At 37.3% G+C, this 14,223-nt stretch overlaps 1 protein-coding gene and 1 non-coding gene across 8 annotated transcripts in view; one reads left to right on the forward strand and one right to left on the reverse strand.

Moving 5' to 3' along the window:
* Nucleotides 1-14,223, reverse strand: part of LOC113502961 (neurobeachin) — a 363,451-nt gene that overhangs the window by 167,018 nt on the left and 182,210 nt on the right. For all 7 annotated transcript variants that reach the window (XM_026884732.1, XM_026884730.1, XM_026884728.1 and 4 more), the window contains exons 6-10: nucleotides 7,522-7,643; nucleotides 6,307-6,432; nucleotides 5,376-5,496; nucleotides 2,093-2,239; nucleotides 1,574-1,894 (exon numbers count right to left, since the gene is read on the reverse strand). In XM_026884732.1, the coding sequence (XP_026740533.1) occupies nucleotides 1,574-1,894; nucleotides 2,093-2,239; nucleotides 5,376-5,496; nucleotides 6,307-6,432; nucleotides 7,522-7,643 (837 nt within the window). The remainder of the gene's footprint in view (nucleotides 1-1,573; nucleotides 1,895-2,092; nucleotides 2,240-5,375; nucleotides 5,497-6,306; nucleotides 6,433-7,521; nucleotides 7,644-14,223) is intronic.
* Trnaa-agc lies at nucleotides 13,670-13,742 on the forward strand. The gene has a single exon. It is a non-coding gene; the product is annotated as a tRNA-Ala (tRNA).

The raw sequence follows: 14,223 nt of genomic DNA on the forward strand, positions 1-14,223 counted from the left end.
TGTTTGTTGTTGTCCCTCGGCCGAGGCTCCTGCGGTGCGCTGCGGTCCTGGTACTACGGTACATTCCAAACTATCCATTTTCTGGGGTTTTCAACCCTTTACTTATAGATAGATGTCTAATTTGGGGATAATCCAGAATGTTAAACATAAAGTATTGTACATACTGAAAGTTCGGCCCCATAGCTAGTTGTAATAATATATGCAACAACATTAATATAATAAGTAGATGGTCATCTTATCCGCATTTGTTGATATACGAATTCTTAGTCCGAAATTCTTTAAAAAACCTTAAAGCCTCAATACAAAAAAACCGCAAAGTGAAGCGCATGTCAGTCCAACATCAGTAAATATGAGATGTACAAAACAGCCGGACCCCTATTTACTTAGGATTACAGAAGCCTTGAATGTTACCTGAAACTTTTACAATCCGGGACCAATAAATAACTTTTGAGTTAAATCCTTGCGTACATTTAGCGGGTTGTGTAAAATCACCAATATAACCGATTCGTTTGTACCCCGATCGACCAAGCTAGTTACAGTTGTGAACAACCTTGGAACTATAAATTAATATAAAACTTAACGTTAGTCCCAGCTCTATAAGTCGTAACGTAGTTATTTAGAGGATTTAGTTAGATCCCACTAAGAGAAAGTTAATGTTAAATAGTACCCTGTCAAAGTCGTTAACATGCAAAGGTTATTTATTTGAAATTTAATTCAGGTTCAGTTAAAAATATTCAAACGAAAATTATTTTGATTAAAATTGCAATTCAACGAGAAATTTTAACTAAGATTTTAAATTTCAAATGAGTTTAAAATGTTTCTGACGAATCCAATATGTTGACTATATTTATGAATCATATTGTTTACTATATAGTAAATGGACTTTGAGCAGTCTTATTTTATTCAAGTTATAAAAACGGTTTTAAAGCTTAAGTTGTCCAAGAAAATTAAAAGGACTATTTTTTAGGATTCTGTACCCAGGTGTGATAGGAAACTCACAACAGATGATGTATAACTTTGCTGTTATAACAACTGACGAAATCGAGGTAAGGCAACGGTTTACGGTCAAAAATTCGATGCGTGAACAATTTCAAGTTTAAAATTTGGTATTCTTCGTCTCAGTTGTACGGAATCCTCTGTTGACCGATTTTTTTTTGTTTTGATTAAATAATGTACCCTTAATATGAATGTTAGATAAATTTAAGTTTCATGCGGTTTCATCAATTTGAGTTATAGAGAGTGAAGATCCCGAAATCCTTTTCCAAACAAGATGTAACCCGCCCAAAATCCATCCATCAAGTCATCCGTCTTACGTCATGAACATTCTGCATCGGATCGTGAATGAGGTCGCCGTAGCGGTCGGCGCGGACGTCGCCGGACGGCAGCGGAGTGTGACACTCGGCGTCGAAACGAAACTGACCCTGGCACCACACATGAACACCAAACGGACATTACACAGTGATTTATACAAAATGTGCTCAGTGAACCAGTTGGCTTACATAACAAATATACACACAAGCGGGACAAAACAAAATAAAAACTGAATATAAGGCAAGCGGCGCGACATGCTTACACGCTTGCATGCTTCAATATCTACGAGCATGGAGGCATGCGCGGCGGCCACTTCGCGCGCCTCGTCGGCCAAGCGCCGCCCGCGGGGAGTCGCGTCTTCCTTCACTACTACACATGCTTCTTCAGGGTCTGCAGCCTTGGTCTCTTCCTCAGGAGGGGGCTTTTCTTCGTCGGGCGCCTGTATCTCGGGGGTTTGGGGAATGGTTTCGGGATCGGGATTGGGGGCATCAGCGTTGTCAAGCTTGGGAGCGGTAATCTCGCTCACCCTTTTATGATTCTCCGGCAAACTGATGTTGCATTCGTTGTCGAAACGGAATTGACTCTGTTTCCATGGTAAGCAAGAAACAAAATTTTCACATGTTAAGTTTAAAAAAATCACATTCTTATCAACAACAGTATTAATCTTAGGATAATACTGGAATTGCAAAAACATGTTTTAAAATAATTTGATTCTAATATATCACTTCTGATCAGTTTAATAATTCTTATGTCTAGTAATAAGTGTGTGTTTATGGGGTACCTTATATCCGGGCCCGAGCCTGTGCATGGCGCAGATCTGGTGCGTGGTGAGCGCCTCTCCGAACAGATAGATGGCGGCCATCTGCCCGCAGAACACGCGCTCCTCGTCCAGCTCCGCCGTCGCGCCGATGTAGCACTTGTCGAAGGGCTGGAGACAAACATCACCTATTAAAAGCCTCACCGTAATATTTTGATTCAAGTCTTTTTGGCCTTATTGTTGGGTTCAAAGAAAGAATAACTTTATTCGAATCTTTTAATCGATTAGATTTATTTATTTGCAACGACGTAAACAATCAAAATTTAAATTTGACTTTGACAATAAATACATTTTATAAAATAAATCTGTAAAAGTAATAAAATTGCGAAAAAGGTCACGTTAAGTGACATTTAAGCAAAAGGCTAAAATTATGAAGAAAATTTATTCGTAAACGAATTTCCTATTACCGTTCACAAGCAGAGGGGTGTGATATTAGACGCTCGCGGCTAAGTTTCTCCATAAAAATGAAAAATAAACTCTTCCAAAGTATTTGTTTTATATTTAGGGCAGTGAAACATCCCCAGTGCCCGTTTGTCTTAACCCTGCAACGATTTCAGTTGCTAAGCGGTTCCAATTTCATTTTAAAGGCTTTGCAATAAATAATCGGCGACAAATAAACGAGTATTTAAACAACAAAAGGTCGCGTAATACGATACTCCTTAAATAATTACAACAGATCCTCTTGACATTTAGAAGATCATTGACGCCTACAGCTCGAGGGCTAAGGGCTGTTTGCCCTTAGGTCATGAACTTCAGAGCTAAACATAAAAACTTTTACATTATTCACTGACCCTTGACTTAATACACATGTAAATGGATATAAAGAGGAAACGGGCAACTCAAAACACTCCTAAAATAAAGAACGATAAGTTTTATTGTGACACACTACTTCAAAAGTAAAATAGATCCCGGATTATTATTATCAAGTATTGGCGTTGATCAAGCAGAAACATGAGATGGATATAAAATTAGGCGTAATCAGAAAAAATACCTTAAAACAAGGAAACGTCAGTTCAATAGTAAATTAATGTACTATATTATAAGTACTATCAAGAGACAGGCCTATTAATTACTTTTATGAAACCTGAGTGTAATGATATAAAATAAAACGGTTAGTCCCTGAGGCGAGCCACTAGCCAGCAATGAAAGTTAATTGCTTTATTATATTCCAAACGTTATTATCAAAGGAATAAACTAAATAGGATTTTAAAAGGTGTTCGCAACGCTTGTTAGGATTTAATAGGTTTAGAAGAATTTTCAAATTAAATTAGTTTTAGGTGTTTGGATCATAGACGCTGAACATTCAAGCAATTACAATTTTGTTTGAAAATAACATTCCTAAACTGAGATCCGACTGAGTTAATTCAATGATGAATAAATGCTGGCTGAGATTACTTAAATGTATGTAGGTACGTATTACTTACATTTAAAAGTGCTCTTCAGATATGTTTGTTAAAGAATTTTTCATTATAAACGAAATAATTTATCTACTTTTCCTTAACGTCTTTCTAAAACGTTGGGCTGTAAAGTTACAGTAAATGAAGCATGCTTACACTAAACTCAGACAAAGCTAGGTGCGCTTACGAACAAGTCGGGACCTAGGTAACGTTAGGTAAGAGGTGCTGGAACAGTTTGACCCGGGTTTAGCCGCCAAGTCCCGTCGTTAGGGCCGTCGCACACGGCGCGTTATCCCCGTTTCAGTGCACAGTAATGTCATGTAAATTCCCATTTACGGCTAAAACGGTCTAGTGTTTAGTCACTAATGGTATTTTTAAGCTACACGTGCGGGAATTTGAGCTTACGTTTCCAAAACATTGGTAAACGTTTATGTTATTTTGCTTATGTTTTAGGGTTGATAGTACGCTATATATAGCTATAGTTTATTTTCACAAACGTCTGTAATAGTGTTTGAAACAGTAGTAGATACAAATAAATTGGGTGGAAAGACGTTTTGAATATGAGATAATCCCTAAATTCTTTTCTCTTAAGTAAATAGGGATTAATGCACAAAACCATGAGAGGAACAGTATACAAACAAGGCGATCAATAGCGATGTCGGCGTGCACACAGAGGATCGTACATCACTGTCCCAAATAATTACTTTGTGTCTTCATACCACTAGACACGTTCATTTTGCACAACTATGCGTGACCACGTCCGGCCCGTCCTGAATATTCATAGTGCATGCATGAACTAGCGTCACTAACGCCAACTTAATCCTGCCAGAAATACTAGGACCGCAGAAATGTATGGAGCTACTATAATGAAGTGCATATGGCGATTAAACTTATTATCTTCGGATAATTTAAAAGAGTGAACATGTACAATGGGATTATTAAAGCGGCTTTAAAGTGCACGCAATTTATTAATGCACAACGAACAGGCACGTGAAAGGATTGATAGATGATGTTGAAACAATGAGAGCTCATTTAAAATTTTCAATAATAACAACATGCATTTAAGCTCGCCGTTGCGTTCAATAAATATGTTTCATGAATCAATCATTATGTTATTAGTTTGAGTGTTTTTGCTTTAGGTTCCATTCAAAAAATTGGTCGTTACTTTTATGTTTACGGCATATTTGATTTTGTTAGTGTATCTCTAAAAACTTTCGACTTTTAAAACTTGTTATACTATGAAGTCCACGTACATCTAAAGGAATTTGCATAGCATTACTTGTAATAAATTGCTGCTAACGACACGTACGTGACGAGTCGAACGCACAAGTTGTCGCAGAGGGGGTGTTCGCCGTAGATAACCGAATGTATTATGTTAAGCTCCTATAGAGTTATGAGAGCCTGGTACTTGAGGCTGGATTAAGGAGTACCATTCTACCACAGGAAGGCAGATTACGGGAATTATTAAAATAACTAACTATTAAATATTTACTTGTTACTACTACGACGTATGGTTCAGTGTCTCTACCATGTATTCGTATTTAATATAAAGCTAACGTAATTTTGAATCCGCGATCAAATGGCACTGGATTAGAAGTTTATTCCAATTTAATTATAAACTCCTCCTCATAATCCCTTGAGATATTGTGTAGAACATTCTTGTAGAAGAGGTAACATAAAAATATTAGAGAGATACGACCTTCAAGTTGTCGAGAAAATTCTTTGATGTATCCATCAAGCTACAAAGTGAATATTTTTACACACGACAAACTCCAATAACCGTAGCATCGATTATTTATTAGGAAGAAGACATCGTTGCTTATGTTCGTATAATAGTCAGAGGTACTCACGTCGTTCGTGGAGACGAACCAAGCCATCTCGGTGCTGGAGGCGAGCTGCCCGTTCACCAGGCATTTGATCTCGGACTTGGTCCATCTGTTGTATATGTACACCACTGCTATCGCGTACCACCTGCACAAAATATGTTATAAGTTGAAATTCTGTAATACATTTTTTTTATTTAATTTGTGTTGTGTACAACGAAATCGCTCCCTCGAAAAAGAATATCAATTGGATGGTATTTAACAGCTGAAAAGGTTTAAAATGGAGAGTATTATCTCGCTGAGCACAAACAACAACGGTTGAAAATCATTTACATGAGTTGAACTGATTCAATAGTCGCAAAACTGTTGGTGCGACCTGCTCGCCGCTAATAACTTGTAAAAGCCGAACTCGCAGTCACGTGATGAAATAAAATTACCAGGATCATGTTGAAGCAAAGTTTAGCACAACAGTCGACCGTCGTCATAAACTGACTACACAGACAAGTTTGTTTATTCCGCTGGAAATTTTTCACTGCCCTGATTTAGTGTTCCGAACAAAGTTTTAAATGTTAGAAGAGTTCACGGGGAATGAGTACCTATACAACTTTATGCATTAAATATGCGGGAAAGTTAGAATTAAAATTTAAAGCAAACATTATAAAACATTATTCGAATAAGCATTTCATAAACATTACTGGAAACTTTATGTTAATTAAATAAACCACGATTAAATTCTCCTTTGAAATACATTAACGTTAGAATAATATCCATCAAATGTTTAATTATTTGTACGTAAGGTTTGGTACTTTCGATGATTATTGCCGAGAACATTTATATGTATTTATTAAGCTCTGTACGCACTGGAATTTTTAGGACTCTTCAAATTATCATAAGCGTCCGCAATTATAGAAATCAATTGCTAAGCAAAGCTAGACCTTATTGTGACCACATTCCTTACCTTCTAGGTTGAAATTCGTATTTGACACAGTGCTGGAACCCTTTGCCTCGCACCTTCATTGACGTGAGCACGAGACAGTTGCCGACGAAGTGCGCCGTATAGCCCACGCCTTTACTCGTCTTGAAGCTACGAAAATAATTGAATTTGTTTAACACTACATTTTCTATCACATTGATTTCGACAATAAAGCGATTGAATGCCCAGAATAAACGAGAGAAAAGAAACTAGGCAGTATATTTAATTAAACAAGATTACAGCCTTATTTAGAACCTCAGGCTACATAATAATTCCTGAAGCACAGCATGACGTTAAATACGATGCAGCGTCATGAATAAGCCACATGTGTAATGCATATCACGATCTTGCAGCCGGCAGACATGTGAGAAGTGAACTCGCAATTCAATTTTCCTCAAACACAAACGCAAAATGATTTAGCTTAGTACCAGGCTAGCAGGCACAGCCGGAGCTACACTTGAAACGTCCGAGCTCTACTCAAACCAAATGAAAAGTTGGGATCGCAGGTGCAACCGCGGTCTGCGGCCGCACGCGATTTACGGAATACAGTTTGCGCTCCCATACCGCTTTTAGTACAAATTGACTCGATATAGCTCTTTGTGAACTGAATCATGAACCAGTAACTGTATTAATGTTAGTACATATATTTATTTCATCATTTTAAGGGTTCAAGTAGGAGCCTTTAAAAAGAAAAGGGAAAAAACAACTTTTATGAAACTGTAAAAACTGCGGCATAACTTTCATAAATGTTTCCTTTTTATTTTATTCGAAACAGCAAGATACAGTCGCAAGTATTTAAGCTTACAATATTTAAGTAGCAGACATTTAAAATATTTTGTTTTTGTGAGAGTACAACGAGGAAAGAATGGAATATGCTTGAGTATACTCTACGCTAAGTGGTTTCAGTGAACGTTGCAGGAATTTAGCAGAAGTTCACTACCTAACTGGATGCATTTCACGAAATGTACAATTAATTAAACAAATTCCTGTTAAAATTCAGTGAAGTGCGATTCGACAGAAGAAACGATTTTATCAGCTTTATTAAGGCAGTAGAGCACAGGTAAAACAATGACGCCGCTTTAGGCAGTGTAGTGTGCTATTGCGCTTCCACTACTTTTATCATTTAAATTGTAAATGTTGAGGTAGGATCCCAGGTCATATTATACATATATGCAGTAAGAAAAGCACCCGTATAGTTACCAGTATAGATATGGCTTCTCCCGCTCAATGTTGACGGAGTTGATGGGGTCGAGGCGGAACCACGTGGTGAACGTGAACCCGTTCTCGTACGGCCAGCGAGCCAGCGGCGGCAGCACTATCGCCTGCGACAAACACACCTATTAATATCATTGTTGCTGAAGAGAATTTAGAAAACTTCTAATATTTAGTAGATAGCTGCAGTGTCGTATTCGATTCCAAAGTGCTGGTCACTGCTGTAGCTACAAAGAGTAAGAGTCACTCTCTATTTCAGTTTGGTTCGGTTTAATGATTTTAGCAATTAGACATACGTTTGAAAACTTAATGAGACTGCACTCAGCGTACTCAGCGAGCCCGTTTCATTTGACAGACATTTCTGTTGTAATAACCGCTGACACATGTTACGCAAAAGGTTTCAGGACACAGATTTTTCGTAAATCCCAAAGACCGAAACTTAGCAAGTGGTGCGGCAGTAAAAACTTATTTTATGCTCCGAAGGAAGCCCAACACATATAGGGGTCTCTTGTAAAGGATCCTATCGAGATATCGCATCAATAAAATCTACATATGAGCTCCTTTTATCGCCACTCGCAATCCGTTCGGTATGTACATATTCCAGTGTAATATACATGTTGTTGGGCGATATAAACAAGTTATATCTCACCTTCCCGACGCGGATTACAATATTATTCTCTTAGATTAGCATCACAGTGGTCTTATTAGGACTTAGTTGAAAAGATTTACGGACGAGGATAAAGTAGTAGCAGCAAGATTACCTAAGGCTTTGATCTTTACTGGCAATAAGCTAGAGCCCGGCTACGTAGAAATAAATGGCTCGTATGAGCCTAATTAAAGTTAGGTGCCTACTCCACTCTCAGCCACACTCGGGTTGCCCTACGAACGTTCTAAGAAGGCTTGATTAATTTTGCTTTTTTTCTACATACTTCGAGTAATAGTTAGCGATATCAGAACGCGAAATATAGGTTACAGCTATGTTTACTATAAGATCGCGAAGTATGTACGAAGCGTGTATGTATATGATGTAGCGATAGTCTGCATAAGTCGATGCATGCGAGCAACGAGCAACAGATCAATATAGGTCCAGAAACACACGGCCCTGTATGATTCCAAACTGCCTTCGTACTCCCGTCGACGTCAGCAACAAGGCTTGATTGGTAAAGCCACCAACATATTTATACATTATGTCCTACTGGTAGTACCGCTGCGCATCCCCTCGCGGCTATCGCTGAGAGTGTCCCGCAAGTCAATATTTATCGACATTTTTGCCGAACAAATATTTACAATATTAACAGAGTACTTGGGATGAGTCCTGGGGAATGCGTCCTTTTTGCATAACATTTTATTATAACGATGTGTTTTTTATAATAATAAGAAAAATGCTAGTTAAATATCTTGCTCATTTTAAACATTTACATGGTAATTCGTAAGACTGGAAAGTTTTTCACAATTTACCCAGCACGAGATGTACAAATGCGTGTCACAATGGTACTACACCATTCAAAATTTAAATTGTATGTTTATTATGTTTCATTAATTAATTGACGTATTTATTTGCGATAGCTACCACTGTGCAACATACAAAGGTATTGATTCCTCCGTTTGAAAAGTAGCAACTCAACTCAACAGCCTGCTACCGGAGCTGCACGAGATGACTCCTACCCAATAGAAGAGTGCTGGGACTCATTGATGACATCATTATAGAAACACCTCTCTCTTACAATCAAACGGTCAAATCTGAATGTACTGATTAGGAACTATTCTCAGCATAAGTATTTTGACTAAGAATAATTGTTACATTCCATAGCAGAAAACATGTGTTAGTTATTTGTCTATTGAGTGTTGTATATTGAATGAAAAAGAAAAACATTTATTTTATCTAAAACACAAAACAAAGCTAATTCGTTTTGTTCCAACACAAACTTATTAGGGGCATCCATTGCGCGCCGTCTAGTCTCGAGTTCGAACCCAGGTATTGTTTAATCGTTAAGTAAAGATTCGTAACTGCCGTGGAATTGGAACTGTGCCCGGCAAATAGCAATTGGCTCACGTCCAAATACATGGAGCTTACTGTAATCGCTAAATTGTAGGGGAACAAATTACCGTTGAAACACCTCCGCTACACGATAAAGTAAGTAAATATACCTGCTGATGCTGTGTCGATCAATATATATCTGAAATCTCACGATGAAAGTGTCGAATAAAGCTATTCAAATTGATTTTGAATGGAGATTTTTCCTATGACATAATTTCAAAACACCCAGAAACACCGATAAACGATTTTTGCCTCATTTTAAATTCAAGGAATTCCAGATTGGTAATAGTTATTACATTATAACAACATATAAATATAGAATTTTCTCGAAAATGTTATTACCAGGATTCCATACAACCGCTGCAGACTATAATACATTTTGGTAGGTAACGACATTAATACAGTGGCGGCACACGCGCGGACAGCCGGGGCGCCACGGTGAGGCTTATTTTTATTTTTGACGCGTATTATATTAAAAGGATATTCCGCACGGTTTATCGCGCGCCGTAGGCACGTCTGCTTAAAAAATGAGAACACATTGTATTGGCAAAGGCTACATAGAGATTGATGTGGCCCGCGCGTATGGTGGATATTAACCTGCCGTTAGTTTTCATAGAACGTGATTACTGTATCTAAGTAGCACAATTAAGTTAGAACTTACAGTTTTTATAGGAGAGGCTTAGGCTCATTTATACGCTGGCCTTTACCATGTAAACCTAAATCGGCTTACATCGGGCCAATAAGATGTAAATATATCTCAGTTTATGAATAAATTCATACAATTTACATTATGCATGTCAGTAGTGCACAATATATTTATGAAATGATTTCATTTCGCTACGTCTAGGATTATGTGTGCATCTCCGAAACCTAGCCAAGAAAAATGTTTTCCACACTCGTCTGGAAATGTTTCGTAAAGTTTTAAGCGGCTTCTAGTGCGCTCGGGACGCAATGTAGCTTGTATTTGTTTCGTTTGGTCTCCGCGTTTGTGATGTTTATGTCTAGGTGGCATTTTTCTTCTCTAAAATAAATTACTTTTAACGCGATACGAATTCAGCAGTAGCATTCTCCTCATTCATAACAAAACCAACAAAGGCCTCGTCTGTCTTTTTATTGACATACACATAAATCACTCTAACCACATATTTATCGTGTATTAAACTACCAGGCAAGCAGAAGCAGCTAAGAAGCGTCAGTTCGCCGTCAGATCTCCGGATAAGTACGACAGAGAGAAATGGACCTGCCCCGGGCGGGACGGCGATAAATAAGGAAAAAACGGACACACAGATAGCCCAGTATGTCACGCGGATTACGCCGCCGGCCCGTATTTGAATAAGAATTGCCAATAAGCAGGGGAGGGGGCGCTTAAACTGCGCTCCTAAAGTGTCCTACTAGCCTGGTATCGATCTGTAAAAGCGTTGAGGTTTTGAGCGAATCGTGGAAAAGAATGAGTTACGAAAAGCGTCAGTAGAAGTGTGCAATTCACTGCTACTAGAAGTAATGAAATGATTGAGGAATGTGTTCTAAGTGAGTCTAACACAATGAACAAAACTTTAAAGTATGAAAAGAAAAAAAAGATCAGATGTGAATGCTTCGCTATTCTAAAACCCATTTATGAAAACCACTTCTTTAAACAACTGAAAATCAGGTTATTCCATAGCGTGATAGGAGTTTATTTAGCTCAGGATACTTCGTAAAAAGCAACAATTTGACTTTATTCTAAGAAATTAATGACAAGGAAGTTCGAATTAGTAAAAAATCTCAAGAGGAAATTCCTATACAATACAATTTCTCTGGTTTCAGAATGCCGCTTGAAGGCTCTCCATTACCAAGATGATTTCATTAAAGCTCTTTAAAAATCCTGAGTCTGTTGTTTAAATAATTACCGGGTCAAAGGTCGAATTTTAATTCGTTCTTGTCTCGATCCGAAAAAATTACATCAGAAATATGAAAATGCCTTTTATTTCATGGACGGATGGATGAGAATCCCTTCAAAAACATTTTCAGTGCGAAATAATGGACAAATCGGTTGAGGGCGAGGCTCAGCTGGAGGAGTCCTTTGAAATATGAGCACTGTTTATAAATAAAAGCGGTTGGTAATAGCCGGCCGTTTCTCTTCATTTTGCCTCCAAATTGTAGGTTTGGAAAAACGCGTCAGGTGCTGGGAGCTGCTAACTTGTTAAATTGGACCATATTGTGGTATCAGAAATAAGGGTGCTTTAATGGTTGGGAAAGTTATAATTAGCACACTAAAACAAATTATTGAATGTTTGCTTTCTTGTTCCTATTATACCAAACATCGGAAAATCATATTTTGTGGTGCTCATTAACTCTTTATTTCAACAACATGATACACGTATTTGCTGTTTGCTTAATAGTCACACATGTTTAAATTTAAAGTATAATAATAGGAACGATTCTATCAACAATATTTATCCATACTTTGGCAGGTTTTGATCGCATAATTAAATTCCAGTCGGCTAAAAGCTGCATTAATTATTCAACATTCTAATCTGCATATGATTTCATAATTATACCAACGGATTAATTGATTTGCCCATATGACGGAATTTGTTAGCTAACTTATATATTATTAAATGATGCAACGGTTTACTCACGCGTATTTATTGGGATTGCCCGACTAGTTTCGGACCCAACCGGAGGCCTTAATCATGAGCGGTCGCGGCCGGGGTCGCGATTCGACAATTTAGATAACTCAAAATGCAAACATCTAAGATAATGTACATACTTTCTCTGTAATTAATTAATTGTGCACAATAAATAACGAAAAATAAATTACGTATATAACAGCAAAGTGAACGCAAAATATTTAGTGAGTAACTTTAGTTCAACTGATATAACTTTAAAAAACACAATAATACATTTAAAGTTATGAGTGAATTATTATCATAATTACTTAAAGAACAATCAGAACAGCAATGGTTTAGTATTATGCATGCTATTAATAAAATATAAGGCACCTTGTGAGGCAACCATATCGACAAATCAAGCAAGAGCAAGAAATATAACATAAATACTAAAACGAAGAAACACATTTACATTAATACGATCAAGAAATTTGGATATCAAACTATAATAGGTGAAATCGAAGTAAAAAATATTGAAGTATTGATGAACAAGCCTCAATTTAATTAAAGTCTAACTTTATTACTTAGTTTATAAAATAAAACACTCGACAATACCCTGCAATTGGAATAAAAAATTCAGAATATTCCTTTCATTTATTATTCGAAATCCATGAATATAGGCTTATAGCTTCAAGAATCTTTTCAATGTTTCGTCTTGAAGTCGATTGTGAAGTCAGTCAAGTACAGTCATCGTATTATACAAAACACATTTGAGTTTGGGCAACTCCGAGCGTTCGCCGAGAGCCACGAGTCACGTCTCAAACTTCTTTACAATAAAGATTGGATGAAATAAGTATTTCACGAAAATCTACCGACGTAGAACAAGTTATTGTTACACAGACTTCAATGGTTATTGAGTGAATGAACGAATAAATAAATTCTTTGTGTATTTTTTGTGAATTGTGTGGACGGCGACCTTTTTAGGGTCGGTTACTGGACTGAGCCGATATGTTATGAATTAGTATCAAGCAAATAGGCACTGTTCAACTGAGGTTATTTTATGTTAATTGTGATATTGACAATTGAACAAATGCGCGTAATCGCATTGAAATATATTGTAAGATAAACCTCAGTGTATCTTTATGTTTAGATAGAAAAGCAATCCAAAGCTAATCCTGTGTGTTTTAATTAAAAAATACAAACATTTAATCAGGCTGACACAAACTAAAACACTCTAACGTAATAAATAACTCAGTATTAAATTGCTGCCTACTCAAAACATTTAAATTATTCAGTATGAAAGTAAGTAACATAGCAGTAGTCTGATAAGTACGAAAATATTGTCAATTCTCGTATATTGTAGTGTTTCTTGACAAACAGCCAACAACGTGTCAGTCCGCTACGTAACGCTAATGCTGACGCCAGGGAAAGGTGAACGCATTCGTAATAACTCCACGTATCAAGGTCACTAGCTACTATGTTACCGGTACATTTGGTGTCAATTGCAACTGGGGGCGTAGCTCAGATGGTAGAGCGCTCGCTTAGCATGCGAGAGGTACCGGGATCGATACCCGGCGCCTCCAAATCACTCTTTTTTATTCCATTACATAATTACTTAAACGCAAAAAGAATTAAATCAACATTTTCAATAAAACATCGTGCTGCTTGGTAATAAATAAAAGTTTTCCACCAACTGATGTGCAAAATGAGTAAGTAACGTACAGCGCGGCGTCCAATTACAATATCGTGATATTTTTAATTGGATGCAGGTTTATTCAGTAACATAAACCCACTAAAATAATGTCGCTGACGAATACTGTAAGTGACACTTGACTTATTGCAGCCATTGTTTTGCGTCAATACTATAATTCTTTTGGTTTCCGCTTTGTTTCCGAAGGGTGTATCACAAAACAGGAGACCGCAGCATGTAGCGATGACTATACACTTCTCATTCGCATTCTCATTGGCTACAAGATTTTGAAATGGGTGGGACCGTAACATGATTCCCATAATCCCCGCAGGTAGAGGAATCGGAAGAATATAAAGCTCTTCGACTTTATGCTA

Source organism: Trichoplusia ni, chromosome 18 (genome assembly GCF_003590095.1).
Source record: "Trichoplusia ni isolate ovarian cell line Hi5 chromosome 18, tn1, whole genome shotgun sequence".
NCBI lineage: Eukaryota > Metazoa > Arthropoda > Insecta > Lepidoptera > Noctuidae > Trichoplusia > Trichoplusia ni.